This window comes from Dryas octopetala, chromosome 8, assembly GCF_963921425.1.
Source record: "Dryas octopetala chromosome 8, drDryOcto1.1, whole genome shotgun sequence".
NCBI lineage: Eukaryota > Viridiplantae > Streptophyta > Magnoliopsida > Rosales > Rosaceae > Dryas > Dryas octopetala.
The window spans coordinates 14184986-14204830 of record NC_141373.1 but is presented as its reverse complement, the minus strand read 5'-3'; the positions used below and the strand labels follow the sequence as shown (position 1 = coordinate 14204830).

General features: G+C 34.5%; 2 protein-coding genes across 2 annotated transcripts; both read right to left on the bottom strand.

Annotated features, from left to right (window-relative positions):
* Positions 1-1179: 1179 nt before the first annotated feature.
* LOC147277457 (laccase-15-like) lies at positions 1180-7534 on the bottom strand. Its single transcript, XM_086253508.1, has 7 exons — positions 7424-7534; positions 7116-7267; positions 5790-6034; positions 4068-4193; positions 2746-3349; positions 1752-2110; positions 1180-1370 (listed from the first exon to the last, which is right to left on the bottom strand). The coding sequence occupies exons 1-7, from the start codon at positions 7532-7534 to the stop codon at positions 1180-1182; spliced, it is 1788 nt and encodes a 595-aa protein (XP_086109634.1).
* Positions 7535-11213: 3679 nt separating this feature from the next.
* On the bottom strand, positions 11214-13749 carry LOC147277456 (laccase-15-like). Its single transcript, XM_086255639.1, has 6 exons — positions 13663-13749; positions 13413-13564; positions 13064-13308; positions 12614-12742; positions 11547-12509; positions 11214-11344 (listed from the first exon to the last, which is right to left on the bottom strand). Exons 1-6 carry the CDS (start codon positions 13747-13749, stop codon positions 11214-11216), a joined length of 1707 nt encoding a protein of 568 aa, XP_086111765.1.
* Between the last annotated feature and the right edge of the window lie 6096 nt (positions 13750-19845).

The following is a 19845-nucleotide window of genomic DNA, read 5'->3' as shown; positions in this document are numbered from 1 at the left end:
TAAATTACTAAGAAAATATATAAAGAAGACTTGAGCTAAATCTAATAACAACCTATGATTTTGAAAGAGTGCAAATTTGCTCACCACCTCTAAAAGTGGTGAGCATCACCACTTTATTTATAGGGTGACATGTGTCCTCTAAACTAACTCTAGTTAATAATTTTGAATTAATAAATTCTGATATAATAATGAGGTGAAAGAAAATCACTTTCTTCTAAAACTTACTTACCTTTTTCAATTCTCACGCTCTCTCTCCTCTTTATTTTTATTTTTATTTTTTTTCTGAGTAAATCTTTTCTTTTATTTCTTCTTTGACACCCTATGTCTTTACAAGCACTCAACCAACAACTCAAGGATCATCTCTCGTCAGTTAAATTTTCCAGGCTCAATTTGATGCAGTGTTTGAAGAGAAAAGTTGTAAATATCCTTTACACATGATTTCCGATATGTTAACTTTAGCATAGTTGTGTTGCATTGCAACAACAATATTTTTGGGTCGGTAGTATTGTGTGTTTTGTAAAATTATGATATATTGGGCTTCATGTAAGAACCCTATGGAGACCTCATGTAGTTTTTTCATTCAAAATTAATAATTTAAAGCATACCAAAACAATTTATTGTGTTATAATTTTGAATGAACAATTAGCTTAAAATAAATTCTGGAATAATAAGTATAAAAATGAGGTCTTCGATTGTTTTAGATTAAAAATCAGGTCTTCAATTGTTGCATGCTCAAAAGAGGTCTTCAATTGAAATAATGAGTATAAAAAATTCTGGAAATTTCTTTCAAATGTGTGATAAAAGATATATAGTGCAGGATGAATAAATAAAAAATGGGTGTAATAGGGTAATGTGACAAAAGAGTGCAATGTAAAGAAAAAAGTGCATACAAGAATAAAAGAGAAGAAAAAAAAAATAAGAAGCAAAATTAGGAAAATAAAATAAAGGGGAGAGAGTGTGAGAATTGAGAAAGGCATGAGAGTTTTGGAAGAAAGAGATTTCTCTCACCTCATTATTATATCATAATTTATTAATTCAAAATTGTTAACAAGAGTTAATTTAGAGGACACATGTCACCCTATAAATAAAGTAGTTATGCTCACCACTTTTAGAGGTGGTGAGCAAATTTGCACTCTTTTTGAAATATATGTAAAAGCCCCTTAATTGATAGGATTATGTCTACTCCATTTTCTTTCTCATAAATGCACCAGAATTTTGGGTACGAGATTTAAGTGCAACATCACATGGAGGCATGTAAGCTGGAGGTTCGCGAATACTAGTCTCAGGAGTGCCTCCATTCCTCACTATAAAAGTAGTGTCCATACCCCAACTTAAGTGCCTCTCCAAATGGCAATGCCAAAACCACACGCCTACAAGAAAAAAACATTGATATTAGTCTTCCACACGTATGATGACCATATATAGGCTTTGTATGAGCCAATGATGCATCCCATTATATTTTTCAATTGATAAAGATATCTATACCAAATTTTTCATCCTGACAAAAATAAATAAATGAATAAAAATTCATGAGAAATTTTAGTAAAAAATATATTTATGTTCCATCAGATTTCTTGGATTTCTCTAAAGCATATGCAGCATAATTTTATTTTATTTTATTGCTGTAAAGCATACAAAATAAATAAATAAAATATTGTCTTAATTTTCAAGTATATATTTAGCATGATTTATATTAGCTAGCTTTCTAATACATGTTTGCCTTATATATGAAAATGAGGAAAAATACATACCAGGATTATTTGCTACAAATCTGATTGCTACCCATCCCTTCTTCGGAACTCCAAAAGTAGTGACTTCAGGAGGGTCAACCAAATTAAACCCTTTGGGGTCAGTTTCATTGTCATAATTCCCAAAGCCATAGCCAACCACATAAAAGCTATATCCATGCATATGCATTGGATGGTTCACCGAGCCTTTTAACACATTAGTCCCTTGAAACACAATCTCAACTGATTCGTTATAATTCAGCACCTTCACCTTTGTGGCTTGGACTGTTAACTCATCTTCTACAGGGAAAGTTTCCCCTGTGAAGTTATAAGTAGAAGGCGGATGGTCTGGGAAATCAGTCCAATAAAATCCACTTATGTTCCTGCATCAAAATTATAATATTAGTAATGTTAGAATCCAAATCATAATTAGTACTCGCTCACACATGAGATCGATATGGTTGTGTAAAAAAATTCAAAGAAATAAATCCAAAACTCCACCCGCAACTCTGCCTAGCTATTCACCCCACCCCAACCACCCATGCTCATTGTCGCTATTCACGTCATCACCAGCAGCTTCCCTCACTGCCGACGATGCCATCTCTAGCTCTCTCTCCCTCCCTGCCTCCCTCCCTAGCTCTCTCTCTCTCTCTCTCTCTCTCTCTCTCTCTCTCTCTCTCTCTCTCTCTCTCGCTTTGCCCTCTCCCGTACCGAATATAAATGGAGGTGGACAAGGTCGCAGACCTCCAATTATATCTAGCATGGAAGGGGGGAAAAGAATGAGAGAGAAAATTTAATTACTTCTAAAATTATTTGTACTATTTCAACTGATTATTTTGTATCGTCTCATTAATAATGGTGAGACTCGCCTATATGACATTGGAACCCGACATGTTCTAGTCACCTCTATTTATAGAAAGATCCACGACAGGCTGATTATGATCATATATACAAAATACAAAGAGCAGTTATCTTTATATTTTATAAGCGAAAGAGAAGGGATCGAGTTAATGATTACCTGTAGTAGGCTTGCAAGACATCAAGACCAGGGTTGATCCAGCTAGCATTATTCAGGCTCGAACCCAGTTTCACTCCGCTTTCGGCCTCACACGTGGAATTTACACAGTAAATCAAATTCATGGAAACCGATACATACATTCTGGTAGTCACATTTAATGGGACACGAGCAGGGTGCTCCGAGTTGGCCAAGCTTCTAATTTGGTACGTGAAGTTTAATGCTGCTGCAAAGTCCAAGTAAAAAGGAAGCTTACTAGGAAACAATGGAGTTGTTGTTGGATAGCTACTATTGCTGCCTGTGTATTCAAGTATTGCAGTGACATTGGCGTGGTCAAAGTCAACGACTTCATCGTCCTCACTTGAGTACTGTCTAGCAGCCATGTAGTATTGACCAACAGACTGGTTTGCTTTGAGCAAGACGTCCATTGTTTGTCCAGGGCTTGTCACAATATAAGCTGTGTTTATGGGCTTTATGTAAGCTCCATCCACTGCGACCACGGTCAGGTTGTGTTGAGCAACAGCGAAGAAGAGTTCTGCATTCATGTTTGCATTTACTATGCGAAGAAGATACGTCTTGCCGTACTCCACCTTACGACGGTACGTCCCTGCAATAATATACATGTTACTAGTAGTATGTATTGCATGTAGTTTGATTACCGTCTTTTTTTAAGTCTCCATTTAAAAATCGTTTTTACGAAAAATTTGACAAATCATAAACCACTAAAACATTTAATCGTAACAAAATAAATAGAAGAATATAATATATATATGTTTCTCATACACTGAAATTGTCACCATTTAATCAAATATATAGTTAATGGTTCTTGATTTCTCTAATTTCTTTTAAGGAATGATCATTGAATAAAAACTTTAAAAATAGATAGCACCAATCATCAAATTACAACGAAAATGAGTCTTATAAAAAATTCCTTAAATAATCTTATTTAAAGAATTTCTTAGTGAAAACCTCCTATATATATACGATTACTAAAGTTAGCACTACAAAAAATGTGACCAAAACTCATCCTCATTGGTTACTATAAATGAGGTGACAATTAAGTAATAGGGACTAAAATGCCTCGATTTTAACAAAAATAGGTGGCAATTGAGCAATAGGGACTAAAGTTCCCAATTGCCATCATTTAATAACAACCAATCATTGATGGGCTATGCTCACATTTCTTATAGTGTAGATGTACTACCTACTATATATTTTTTTTAAAACCACATTATTATATATTGCATCTCAGGTCTAATAAAAATACCATTTATATAGATGAGTCCCAATTTCATTAGGGATTGTGCATGTATATATGAACATACCATTGGAGCATGGAACAAGATCCCCTGGCTGGCCATTTATGGTGTAAGCATCTGAATGTGGTAAGTCGCTACCAACCTCCATACCTATATCAACCAGTTCGTGCACATCTCCCTTGTACCAGGATGCTGCAAGGAGATCATGCAACAAATGCAATTAATATAATATTTCTCGTTGATAATTACTAATTAATTAATGCATGATTAAAGCGAAGTTGTAGCTAGTACTGCATACATAACACATATAAATTTGTGGTATGCAGAATTATAATTTGGTCCCAGTCTAGTTTGAAGATTAATTAATTGTAATTTTAAATGTAAAATTCTGAAGATCAAAAATAACTTTTTTTGTATAAAGTTCTTAAAATTTGTCAACAAGTGGGATGCGTAAGGACTGTACATGCACCAAACCGATCGAAGGCCTGCACACTCTTACTTTTGGAAATTCTTTAAAAAAATATAAGAAATATAACTTTTGAAAAGAGGTGATGAAATTTAATTTGTTGGTTTCAATAAAACCTCTGATAGTATAATGTACCAAATCAACAAAATTTACAGTAAATTACTCTAAATTCTATTTCGTAGCATTTAATGATAAATAAATTCATCTAAAAAGTTAAAAGGATGAATATGTTCACTTTATACAAATAAAGCCTATATTATGTTTTGTTTCTGTGTTTTTGGCGCCAAACGCAAGGTGAGTTTTTTTTTTTATTAAAAAAAATAGGGTGTTTTTGTAATTTAAATAGCTACTGTCGCACAGTAATAGTGATTTCTACTGTCTGACAGTGACAATATTAGAGTGTATAGTGACATTTTGCCGAGCTCTCGGTGGGTTGTACCAAGTGCTCGGTGGGTTGTACCGAGTGTTCGGTGATGGTGCCAAGCGCTCGGCTTATTAAAATGGACCGGTCAGTCACCCTATTTTTGTAGGCGGACGGGTTGATCAGGATATTTTTCGTTTTGGATTTAAAAAACAAACAACCCCAAAGTTTATAATTTTCCTGAATAAATGTACCATAGAATGAATTCTTTGTTTAAAGGACTTGGTCCGAAAAAACATGAGTAAAATAAGGGTCATATTAAAATATTAATGTACAATGTTTTGTGTTATCATATGGAATGAGTTAGCATGTGGCCCCTAAAGATGCCCCAAACTTGGTTTTTCCGGCCTTTATGCATTTAACCCCGGTCAAGACCCAATTAAAAATTAGCAAGATAAGCTGGCCGGGCCAGCCCACTTTTTGTTATGACATGTCGGCACAAATGAAACTGAAAATATATGTGGTTTGCAACTAAATGAGTGATAAGATGTTATTTGTTCCAATATGTTTTTTTTTTTTAATATAGATGACATTTATACATATATTGAACTCTCAAAAAAATTAATAAAAAAATTTGAGAAAGAAAAAGTAAACCCTATCAATTAGCTAGTAAATCGATTGCAGTTGGAAAATAAAAGGAGAAAAATAGTTAATTAGGCGATTAAACATTTTCCTTTTTCATATTATTTTAATTTCTTAAGTACTTTTACAATTAGTTGTTTACGATTTTACCCAAATATAATAAATTGTTTTCTACTCGAACATTTTAGTTAACCATATATGGATGGTTTATGAAATTTAAAATTTTTACTTAGTAGAGTGCTTGCTTTATATATGTGTGTGTGCGCGCGTAAGTGTGTATGATGATATAATTGTGGAAATAATCAATAATTTTGCATACCTAATACAATGATTTCATCTTCATCAGGCTCAGGAAATGGAAATGTGGTTCCAACAGCAGGCAAGACCACGATGGCACCATGAACACTGGTTCGTGTCCAATCACTATGAGCATGCCACCAGAAAGTCCCTTCCTCCTCTGAAAATAGGACTTGGTAGGTGAAATTAGTCCCAGGTGCGATTGGACATTGTGTGATATACTCAGGACCATCAAACCATGGATTTCTGTGTTGCTTTATCCCATGCCTGTACCATGCATCATGTTCTTCATCAGTATTCATTTATGCTTATGAATGTCACCCTTCTGAATAAAATTATGGATTAAATACATTACTACTAGCTGGATCGAGCAATAATATGTAGTACTACGTACTGAAAGTGAAGCTAATTAATTAAAAAAGCTAAAAAAAAAAAATATATATTAGCAAGAGTGCGTAACTGCGTACTTCATGTAATTTATTATTGTTATAGAGAATGAAGCAGTTATTCAATCTTTCTGACTTAAAATTAAATTTTAGGGTGTATTTTTCATAAGGAAAAACTGGAAATTAAATAGGTAGGAAAATAAGGAGATCGAGGCGTTTAAAATTAACATATTTTGGTTCGGTTATTCCTATTTTTTGTGGAGAGTTCAAACGCTCACTTCACTTACAATTACCAACAAATGAATAAATAAAACATAGCCATTTATATGGTTTTTTTTTTTTTTTTTTTTTTTTTTTTTTTTTCTACATAGTACTTGTGGAATGTTAATACACAACTACAAAAAAGCACAAGTTCAAAGAAGAGAAAAATCGTAAAAAGTATAAAATATTTTTATTACATACATGCAGTTGGTTAGTTACAACCCAAGGACTGAAAAAAACAAGATCGAGTTGTTCGATGCTCGTTTATAAATTAAACCGGGTTGATTTAATAATAAAAACGGGTTTATTAATTTATTTATTAAAAAAGGGGGGTGAGTGTTTCTGTTAATTTGACTAATGTAATGGTTCTACACATGTATCCTTTATATAAGCGAAACGTTCTCTTAATTCTTATACAAATATTTAACATATATATTATGTTTTCATACAACTTAGCATGTTAAGATGATAGACTATCAAATGAAATATTGATTAGATGGACTGATCTTGTTTGAATGTTTGGTGATTGACATGCAGTTGATGAGATCTCTAATATATATATTAGATATCTAGAAAGAAAAGATCTTGATATTGATACTAAGAATTACCAATCATTTTATATATATGTTAGATACCTAGAATGTTTGGGGATACTGGAACTATATATGCACCAGAAAGAAAGATGGAGGAAATTAAATTACCAATGAATAGTGAGACCATAATATCCCTGGTTGTGGACATTAACATAAACTGTATCCCCTTTGTGAATTCGTATCTCTGGGCCTGGAAAACTGTCGTTTACAACCAACATGCTCTTTGTTTCACACAACCTTGTGAAGTTCTTCTCCCTTAACTAATTAAAACACCAACAGCAGCATACAAATTAATAATTAAAATTATTTCTGAAAATTTGGTATATATATAACAGAGATTAAACCCAGAAAAAAGAAAAAGAAAAAGTAGTGGCATATATTTAGATTTGAACTGAACTAGGGAAGTACAAGCTTACCACAAAATCATAGTAATGCACATCGGCTTGAACCAGGGAGAAAAACTGCAGAATAAGAAAAAGAAATCCTAGAATGTTTAATGTGATTGGACAATTCTTTTGGGATCTCATTTTGTCCTTCTTCTGAGCTTCACTCTTCACTCTTCAGCTAGCTAGCTTTCTAGCTGCTGGTTTTGTCGACCTTATAAATAAGCAGGTGGCCGGTGGTATAATTAGGCATGCTGATATGAGATTAATTTACTTGTAACGAACATTCATTGTCTTCCAACTGTATCCTCTAGTCAATTCCCACAGTGAATGAATAAATAAAACCAGCCAACAGATTTTAAAATAAAATAATTAAGTCCCCATAAAAAAAGAAAAAAGAAATAAAAAACAATTAAGAAAAGGTTTATTCTTTGATAGTGTGCGTATATGATACTATAATTTAGATAGTCAATTGCACAATCATATGTTTTTTATACATTGCACAATCTTATATATATATTGAGACATATATGCATGTGGCAAACACAAGTTGCATGAACTGAACAGCGCGCATCTATGCCCACTAAAGTACAACTTGAACCCTTGCGCAATTTTGGAGGAATTAGAAAATCCCATGACTAGGTAGAAACTTTGAACCGAACTATTTTATAATTATTACGAGCACAGGTGACTAAATTGGGTTTTTCACTCAAATATTAGCTGGGTTATAGAAAGTCTGCTCTCGTATCATCCAAATTTTTTTTTTTTACCAATTTACCATTTAAAGTTATCAATATTTGTCAATGTAGCACCTGTTATCTATATTTCTGTTAAATCATCAACTTTTTTTTCAAACTTCCTAGTTTGCCTTTAAGTATAATTAAATATTACTTTTGTAAAATTCGTTAAAAATAGCTTGGGTCTCGGAAAAAATCACCGAAAAATCATATGGATTCGTCTCAGTGAGTATTAATTATCTAAGGGGTCAAAATATTATTTTTGACTTCCAAACTATTTTTGAAAATCACAACTTCTTTAAATAAATTATCAAAATCTGATAATAAATTTCAAATAAAATTTAAAAAATTTATGGGGTCTCACATCGGGAGTGAGGGTGGATTGGCTAGATTTGTTTTTTTTTTTTTTAGTTTATAGTTTTATTTTTTTTTTAAAGATATTCTATAACATGAATTGATAATAGTACCCTTTAAGTTAACAGAAAAATTGACAGAAATGGATGACAGGTGCCACATTGGCACATATTGATAACTTCAAGTGGTAAATTGACAAGAAAAAAAGTTTGGGTGGTACATGAGCACACCCCCTTTAGTTCAGGTGGTATTTGAGTAAAAAAATCGACTAAATTTGCTCCTCATGCTAGTGATCATAAATTCAAAGGGTATTTTATTTAAGGGTCAATTACAAATTTACTCTCCCAAGTTTGATGCCATCTTCAATCCCCCCCCCCCTCGTAGGGTTTCAATTTTTTGTAGTACAAAGTTCATTCAATTTAAGACAATATATGTGGCCCAAGCCACACTTCCGTCTAATTTTACCGTTTGGTCTAACGTTAGTGGACTCAAGTCACTTATATATATGCTGATATGAACTCAAGTCACTTAACACAGACTGAGGGGTTTTAAATTTGGGTGAACAGTAAATCTTACTGTTGTCTTCTACCTAGCTACACCCTTCATGATCATCTTCTTCCTCTCCCTCTGGTACCTTTGAGCAACGCAGAGTCTTCCTTTGACCTTCGTGTTCTTCGATCTTCCTGTTCGTTGACCTTCTTGGTTTGAAGTCTATGTATTCTGAAATGGAGGAAACTCCATTATCTCTATATGCATCTGCAGCAGCCTTAATCTCAGGAACCCACCTCCTCCCCCTCTCATATTTCCGGCATCCCCTCCTCCAATGTCGTCGACGCCTCAACCCAACTAGAGGCCGGGTCTTGGCCGGGTTGAGATGTCGATGGCGTTGGAGGAGGGGCTGCCAGAAATATAAGAGGGGAGGAGGTGGGTTCCTGCGATTTAAGGCTACTAGTCTTATGGGTTCTTTCATTATTTTTTTTTGTTTTAAATTATTTTTATCTCTTAACAAAAAAAATATTTTAATACATTAATTAGAATAATTAACCATATAGTTTGTTATAGTTACTACTGATGACACATGGCAAAAACTTAATAGGGTGGTGATGCTCACCACTAGTGTATCGGTTATACAGAATAATTTATCCGATTTAAGATGGTGAGAAAATTTGCTTTCAAAAAATTTAGATGAAATTAATGTGGGGTCCAAATGTCCAATTATTCATCAGGATTCAGAACCCATGCTTTCTCCCAAAGCACTCCGAGTCAGGACACTTATAAATCAAGCTGAACTGATAGTCCAAATCAATTGTGATAACCAACGTACTGAGATATTCCCAAATCAGTTGTGGAGTCATGCGAGTAGTAGTAGTACTAAACCTTCCAAGTCCACAAATGATCACGTGGAGTTGTTAGCAAGTCCATATATGTACGTAGACCCTTATTCAGCTTAGGGTCTTACCAACTCCATCTCAACCACTTAGTTGTTATAAGTAAATTACGTATCTTAACATTCTTGCTATTCTGTTTTACATTAAGTTGGTAACAAGCTATAATCAATAAAATTAAATTAATTAAGGATTGTTAGCTGAGAAGTTGGTGTAATAGACTATTAATTAATTCATACCCGGCCATGCTTCCCATTCATATATAAGCCTTTCTTCCTTTTTTAATATATATATTTTTGGTTTAGATTTGGGATTACGTTTTGCCTAAATTTAACATTTTAAACAATTTTTAGGCAGGCTTTTGAGATGCTTTGTTGTTGTTGGCTTGTTCACTTCGGACTAGCTAGCTAGCCTAGCAAGAATCTACATCTTCTTTTTTCCCCCCCTCTTTTAAGTACCCTTCATTTCCGCCAAAGAAAGGTATATATAGTGGTAGTGGTAGTACTGTTTTTTTCTCAAAGCAGTGTTTGTAGTAATCATGCGAGAAAAATTATATACAATTATACTCTTCATTTTAAAACATAATTAGATGTTTTATTCTCAAAGCAGTGTTTATCACAACATGTTATGATTAAGACACAAGTATTTATAAGGTTCTCGATCAGTTCATTTTTTTTTTCTTCAGTTTAACATGTTGATAAAGTATTTTTTAAATATTTTTATAGAGGAGTTCAGACTCTAGAAAAACTAGCCCAATTTTTTACAAAACTACAGCTATTCATTTTATGAAAATTCTCTTATAAGTATGAGAAAAGTAAGTATAAGTAAGCACTAGAGGGTGAGCTTTTGGATTATAAAGCACCTATTAAAATTTTGCCATCCAATAAAAAGCTCCCCTTTCTCATATGCTTAGAAGAGAATTTCTCTTCCTTTTATTAGCAGTTCACATATAGAATAATCAACTTTTTTTCTGGCTATTTACCAAAAGAAAAATGATTTACTTTTACGTTCAATATTCTAAATCAAAGTAGACCGTTAGCTAACTTTTTTACAATAAACTTTTTTCTTAAGTTCATTTTTATTTGTCAACCGTTAGCTAATAGGTTGGGTAGCTACGTAATGAAAAAAAGGTCGATCATGAGAGAGGAAAGATAGGTATACAAATCAAGATACATTAGTTAAAATGAGCTTTTTTTTTTTTTTTTTCTTTTTCTATAAATCAAATGCCATAATATGAATTTTTTTTTGGCCTTATTGCTATTGATCATTATTTACATATTTTACTTGCAGCACAATATATATATATATATGGGGCTGGATGTCAATTCTGGCATAATTCTTAACACTCTAACACGGTGGCATGTCTGGTGGCCGAGGCAGCAACTTTTCGGTCGGCTGTTTTCCGTTCTTCACAATGAAAACGGTGTTCATTCCCCATGTCAGGTGACGCTCCAAATGGCAGTGCAGGAACCATACTCCTATATTAAAATTTAATAAATTAAAAATTACCAAAAGAGAAAAGAAAAAATAAATAATAAGAAAGTTATAAACTATTTGGTAATTAACCCTAATTTTGTGATTCTTTTTGTTTGTGAGTATAATTTTTAAAAAGAAAAACAATTACAATACGTTGTATATTAGTATTAATTTATAATTTTAGACCAAATATATCCTACTTACCCGGATTTTCTGCTTTGAATCTGATGGCAGTCCATCCATTTATAGGCACAGTGACAGTGTTCATGAGAGGAGGATCAATGACATTGTAATTCAATGGGTCCCTATCTTTGTCAAAATTCCCAAACCCAACTCCAACAATGTAGAAGCTGAACCCATGCAGATGCATGGGATGGTCAATCCCTGCAACCACGTTTGTCCCTTGAAAAATACACTCCACCTTCGACCCGTAATCCAAAACCCTCACCTCTGTCCCTCTCTGTGGTTTTTGGAGCTCCAGAGGCAGGTCCTCAGCTGTAAAATTGTAAACCAGTGGTGGGAAATCTGGGAACCCTTTTCCAAACACCCCATTGATGCGGTAATAGTAGGCTTCTAGAATGTCTATGGTGGGTTTCACAAAGCTTATGTTGTTCATGCTGGCAGCCAAGCGGGTCCCATTTGGTCCTTCACATGATGCATTAGGGCATGGGAATGTGTTGACTGAGATAGTGGAGATTAATTGGGTGGTGATGTTGGTTGGGACATCAATTGGGTGGTTTCTATTTGCTAGGCTTCTAAGGCTTGTGAAGAAATCAAAGGCTGCATTTGTGTCATTGTAGTAAGGGAGGTTTGGTAATATTGGAGTAGTAGTACTAGTAATGAAATTAGTCCCATTATTGTTATAGTATTGGACTATTGCTGTGGCTGTGGTGTTGTCAAAGGCAATAGAAGGACTGCTTGAGTAAGCCCTAGCAGCCATGTAGTAGCGACCCATTTGCTGGTTGGAGCGCAACAAGGCATCAATGGTTTGGCCTGGAGATATTGTGATGTGATTGTCTCTTGACAGTGGCTTGGTGTAGCTGCCATCTGCTCCCACCACTGTGAGGCTGTGGTTTGCAATGGAGAAGAAGAGAATGCTGTTCATCGCTGCGTTTACAATTCGGAGCAGATACGTTTTGTTTTGGTCCACAAAGAGTTTGAATGTTTCTGAAAATTGTAGAAGTGGAATGATCAAATTAATGAAGAAATTAAATTAATTTGAAAAGAAGGGTTAATTAATTAATTAATTGTCAAATATGGAGATGTAATACCTGAGCTTGAGCAAGGATAGAGGTCTCCAGGCTGACCATTTATGGTGTGAGCATCAGAAACATTGGGATCTCCTCCTGTTCTAACGAATTCCTCAAATACTTCACTCACATCACTTTTCCACCACTGACCTGCGTTTTAAACGAGTTTAAGCTTTTAGCTGAAGAGACCCGATATACAAGTATATATGCGCGTGTAATAGACACTTATAAATACTCACTTAATGATGTTGAACTAGTGTTCAAAAATCTCTCATGCCAACCCCATAAATTAGAACCACAAATTTAGTACTAGCGGTTCACTAAGTAGTAGACAAAAAGCTCAATAAATATATGGAGCTATAGTGTAACCTAAATTGCTTGACAAAGAAATTGATCACTTCCCATGCACAGGATATGCATGATTAGAAAATGTTGAGTATATATAAAAAATAAAAAAAAAATACAAGGTACCTAATATTACTGGGACCTCTTTATGAGGTTTGGGAAATGGATAGCTAGTTCCTGATTTTGGGTACACAATGATTGGTCCATGAACTGTGGCTCTTGACCAGTCACTGTGTGCATGCCACCACAAGGTCCCTTCCTCCATGGAAAATATAATCTTTTGCTTGAACTTAGCCCCAGCTTGAATTGGACATTGTGTGATGTATTCAGGACCATCTGACCATGGATTCCTTGGTTGCTCTATTCCATGCCTGTCAGAAAATTACAGAATTAACCACAATTTGCTCCAAATTGACCCAACTCCACAATTTGTTAAAGAAAATTTAAAATTAAAGTCATATATATAATTATACACCAGTGAATAGTGATGTTGTATCTGGCTTTGTTATGAACCGTGACATAGATTGTATCTCCTTCGTGAACTCGTAAAGTTGGTCCAGGAAATTTTCCATTTACTGTCAGTATTTTCTTGGTGCTGCACAGCCTTGTATATGTAGCTTCTTTCACCTGCAAATTAAAATTAAAATCAAGTCACTTTAACATACAGCCTAATAAGTAACAAAACTTGACACAAATTTAATAGAGGAAAGCAAGGATATACATACCACCCAATGATAATGGGCTGAAGCATGGCAATGAAGGAAGAGGAGTAATAGTAGAAATAATGACAAAATATGCAGGGCAGAGTTCATCTTTTTCTTCTGCTCTTGCTGTTAATTACTTGCTATTTACGTTTTGAAGCATGCATTTTAGCTTGTTGAATTTATAGAAGAAGTTCATGATATAGAATTATAGATGGATGAAGTTAAGGGACGGACCAGCTATTTTTATCCATAAAGGTAAAGTAGTGTTGGTTGCTTCTCAGTGGCTGCATGGGTCAGTTTACTAATAAGGAAAGATGTACGTATATGGAAAATCCCACGCATGTATTAATTTCAATGTTAATTCTAAGCTAGTACCAATTAAGATCCATCAAATTTATTTAGTAAATTAATGATATGAAAATATTTTATTTATTAAAAATGACATTCATTCTAAATTTCATTTATTTCCATAAGAAAAAGAAACTCACATGTGTATATATTTACATATTATTTGAAGAACAAATTTAGTTAGTGACATATTACTATATTAGCATTATTTTAATGATCAAAATTAGTTCATTTCTTTTTTTTTTTTTTAGGGCAGGTAGTCCACTTTCTGACATAGTATATATATATATATTTCTAGGACACAGACAAATGGCCATGCATAGCTTCAACTTTCTTAATTATTTAATATTGCAAGTTAATGAGTGAATGCTGCTTTAATTAAAAGCTTATAATCTAGGCAAGAGAGCAACCACCATAGATCCACCTAATCTATTCTAAGATTAATTGTACAACTAATGAGAAGGTTGGTTTGATTTAATCAATAGTAGGGACCTACCTACTAGGACCATTTTCCACATTTGGAATGATTGAAGGAAATAGAATTCTGAATTTGACAAATCAAATACGTAGCAAGTGAGAGCATCTTGTGCTAAATATTGGGATTAATTGACATTAATAGTAATATTCGGATAATCAATTTTAGCCTCTGTGGATCATTAATTTTGAAGGGTTTCCGCTATATATATAGAGCTATCCTGAAAATATGTGTTACCCATTTGAGTACGTAAGACACCATGAAAGCGAATATATAATCCACTTGAAGGCTAGCGATCGATGCCATCATCAGGCCTCAATTAACTTAATTTATTACTCTAGTAGTTTTCATCTCTTTCCAATTGGCAATAAATCTGAAAGCGACCCTCAAGTTTAGGACCAGACCAAATTTACAAAAAGTCAAAAACTGTTGGCATTCCCTTCCTTTCTTAATTTGGTCGCACAAGGGAGAATTTAATTAGTGGTTTAGTGAGCATATTGGGAATAACATTTTCTCCCTCGATCGGAGTAAAAAAATCTAGGCATTTATCCCAAAATCAATTGGCAATGAGAGAAGTAGCTCAAATCCTTATAAGCCACTAGCAAGGTCCTATCATCTTCAATGTGAGATTTCTCTCAACACGTCCCCGTATGTGTGGCGTCATTTAAGCCTAACACGTGAACAATTTATATTGAGCACGTGTGGCCGTTAGACATATCACGTGGATAACCTGCTCTGATACCATGAAAAAATCTAAGCATCTATCCCAAAACCAATTGGCAATGGGAGGAGTAGCCTAAATCCTTATAAACCACTAGCAAGGCCCTCACATCTTCAATGTGGAATTTCTCTCAACACGGAGAACTCAAAAACAATGAGAAATATTTAGATTTTACTTTTTTAATTTTAATTTATGTATCGTTTGTGAACTAAAATCTAAAAATTAATCGATGAACATATGACAAGTGATTGGGGAAAAGAAAATTCTCAATGGTAGATCGATCGGAGCCTACATCAGTTGCGTCCACAATTTTAATGTAGAGACAAAAAAATCCAGTGTTCAAATACTGGTGTTTGAGTGTTTGAATTGTTGTGCATTGGGACCAGATTTTTGTGCAGTCAAAGTTAATAAACTTCACTAATGTGTGTGTATCAGTGTTAGTTCAACTAGAAGGCAACGGTGTTGGTTTTGAGTTCTTTAACTTGTAGAATAACTACACCTTTGGAGCATAAAATAAAGAGCAATAATAGAACAGAGGAAAAATGACAACAGAGGTCAAGTTATATTTTTCAAAAAAATGGAGAGATTGAAAGGAGGGTCTGCACCACTTTGATAGCTTTTATTAGCATGTTGTGATTCATTACAACCCTAAGGCTTTAACTAATACAAAGCCAAAAACAACCACACACAATTTTACTAACGTGCCTGACTAAGAACCAAGTACAAACACTTAAGTATTAAGACAACAAAACAGAAAGACAAAATTTCTGAAAAACTTGGCTTGAGCCAACATTGGCAGAAGATAGATACCAAAGGGACAATCGATCATGAAGCAAGGGATGATCGATCATGTGAAACAAAAAATCAATGAAGCATCAATATTTCAACACTCCCCCTTAATGCTTTGTTGCATAACTCCCAATAACTTTCTGAGATACTCAAACTTGCCCCTTGGCAATGCCTTGGTGAAAATGTCAGCAAGTTGATCTTCAGTCCTACAAAAGACAACATCAATCTCATTGGCTTCAACAACATCTTCGACGAAGTGATGTTTCCGAGCAATATGTTTGGTTCGATTGTGAAAGACCGGATTCTTTGCCATTGCAATTGCAGACTTGTTGTCACATAGTATTGGAGTAGGTTCTCTTTGCTTTTCACCAACATCTTCCATGATACTTCTCAGCCACATTGCTTGAGAGGTTGCTAATGATGCTGAAACATATTCAGCTTCTGCAGTTGATAAAGCTACTGTCTTTTATTTCTTTGATTGCCATGAGAATATACATATTCCAAGAGTGAAAGTATACCCAGAAGTACTCTTCAAGTCATCAACAGTGCCGCCCCAATCACTATCACAAAATCCATATAGTTTTGGCACAACATTTCTTTCAAACATGAGTCCAAAATCTATTAATTGAACCTTGAATGTATCTTAGAAACCTCTTTGTTGTCCCATAATGAACTTGAGTAGGCTTGTGCATGAATCTTGACAATAAACTTGAAGCATACATAATATATGGCCTTGTTGCAGTCAAATAAAGCAAGCTCCCAACTAAGCTTCTATAAATATATTGATGTATATGCTTCATTGCTTCCATCTTCTTTTTCAAGCTTTTGATTAACTACCAAAGGTGTAGCTACATGTTTGCATCCTCCTAGGCCAAAAAATTTCAAAATAGTCTTTGCATACTTCTTTTGAGAAATAAAAATGTCATCTTCATTTTGACAAACTTCAATTCTCAAAAAATAATGCAACATACCCAAGTCACTCATTTCATACTTTTTCATCATCTTTTTCTTGAAATTCAAGATCAAACTCTCACTACTTCCAGTAAACACCAAATCATCAACATATAGAGAAACAATCAGAATATTAGTGTTACCTTCGGTCTTGATGTTGAGAGTAGGTTCATTTTGGCTTCTTTGAAAGCCCTTCCCAATGAAATAAGAGTCTATCTCCCCATATCATGTTCTTGGTGCTTACTTCAAGCCATAGAAAGCCTTTTTCAACTTGTACACCTTCATTTCTTTTCCTTTGATTACAAAGCCCTCAGGTTGATCAACATAGACCTCTTCCTTCAAGACTCCATTAAGAAATGCAGATTTCACATCTAGTTGGTGTAGAAACCACCCCTTTTGAGCAGCTAGGGAGATTACACTTCGGATTGTATCAAGCTTTGCCACTGGTGCAAATATTTCATTGTAATCAATTCCGGGTTGTTGAGAATACCCTTTTGCAACCAGCCTAGCTTTGTTCCTTTGAATGGAACCATCTTGATTTAGCTTTGTCTTGTAGATCCATTTCACTCCTATGACATCTTTATCACTAGGTCTGTCCACAAGCTCTCATGTGTTGTTCTTCTCAATCACATTGATCTCTTCCACCATAGCTTTCTTCCAGCTATCATCTTTAACAGCATCTTCAAAGGTTTCTGATTCAATGAAACAAAAAGTACACCTTATATAGACATCATTCAAACTACTCATTCTGATTGGAGTTGAACTAGGGTATGAAGAACCGGATGATTGTGATTGTGGACTGTCCATTGGAGTTAGTTGTTGTGGAGATCCTTCAACAAGCCCGTCTTCATTTTCTAGATTCTCTACCTCTTCATTAACATCAATGATGGGACCTTGAACTTCCTTTTAATTTCTTCCAAACCCAAGAGGCTTTCTCATTAAAGATAACATCTCTACAAATCACAATTCCTTCTCTTTTTTCAAATTGTAGAGTCTATAGCCTTTAGTTTGATTGCTATAATCCACAAAAATGCATTTCTCACTTGAATCCTGCCTTTTCTCCTTTGGAACATGAGCAAAGCGAATAGAACCAAACACCTTCAAGTGATTGACAGAAGGTTTTCTACCACTCCATGCCTCAAATGGTGTTTTGTCGTCCAATGCCTTTGTTGGACACCTACTCATGAGATAGACTACTACAGTGTTTACTGCTTCGATCTCCCCAAAATTTATGTGGAATCCCCTTCTCATTCAACATACTTTTGCCCATTTCAATAATTGTTCTATTCTTTCTCTCTGAAATTCCATTTTGTTGTGGGATATAGGCTGCTGTGAGTTGTCTTTCAAGCCCTATATCTTCACAAAACTTGAGAAACTCCTTTGAAGTATACTCTTCACCTCTAGCACTTCTCAACCATCACTTGAAACTTTTTAAATATAGCAAAGACATCTGAGTTTTGTCTCCAGAAATACACTCAAGTCATTCTAGAGAAATCATCTACAAAGATAATGAAGTACCTTTTGTGACCATGAGTTTTTGTCTTCATCGGACCACACACATCACTATGGACCAGCTTCAAAGGTTTAGATGCTCTCCATGCTTTCCTTTTAGGAAATGATTCCCGATGGTGTTTCCCAATAGCACAACCTTCACATACTTCACTTGCTTCTTGAATTGATGGTAAACCATGAACCATATTCTTCTTTTGAAATCCTTTAAACTCTGAAAAATTCAGATGCACATACCTCCTATGCCATAGCCAAGAGTCATCTAGAACATCAACCTTCAAAGCCATTTTGCTTGGATATTGAAAGGATATAGGAAAGCTTCTATTCTTCTCCATTTTGATTCTTGCTACAACTTGAGACTTGCATCCCTTGTCATAAATTGTGCAAAAATTATCTTCAAAGTGCACCAAATACCCATGCTCTTGAAGTTACCCAACACTCAAGAGGTTTTGGTCCAATTGTGGAACCAACAACACCTTATTGATGTATCTTCTTCCTTTCTTTGTTTCAACCACAAGTATGCCCTTTCCTTTTGCTTGAACGAAATTAATCACCATTTCCCATCTTCACTCTAGTGCTCACAAATGTGTCAATATTAACAAGAATTGACTCATTTGCTGTCATATGATTACTACAGCCACTATCAACAAACCAAACATTGTCATTTTTTGGTATAGTTGCTGCTTGACAAGCAAAGAACATGTTAGCACCATTGTCTTGTTCCTCCGTGAAGTTAGCTTGATAATCACCATTTTTGTTGTTCCGCCCAAACTTGTTACAATTGAAGCATCTCTTTTGCCCTTTAAACCAACATTCACCAGCATGAGGTTAATTTATCATAGATTTTGCACTTTTGTTGAGGTGCTGAACTCATACCACCACTCTTCTTGTCAAAAATACCTTTTCCTTCCCACTTCTTCTTGCCCTTCCAATTCTTTTTAGACTTAGGCACATTGCCTTTGCCTTGACTAGAACTAGATTGTTCTGGTTTTGTATCTCCTGAACTAAGGCTAAGTGTTTGGAAAGCATTCTCTGTATCATTCTCATCATGCCTACTTAATCTTTGATCAAAGGCTTTAATTGATGCTATCATTGTTTTAACACTCAATGTCTCCATATTATAGAAACTATATAATCATAATTTCTAGTTAAGCTTGACTCTGGGTTCAGCGATACGAGCTCGACCCAAAACTAAATATGGGTGTAAACAATTATATAATTATATTTTAATTTCTTATCTTAGAGAGATTTCTCTATTTTTTTGAGAGATTAAGAGAGAATTCTAGCTAGGGTTCTAATTAGTGAGATTTGCAAACATGAGTGATCGAGGAGTGGGTGCATGAGTGTATTGGGAATTCTTTATTGAGAATTGAGCTGAGTGAAGAGAGATTATTTGAGTGGAGAAATTAAT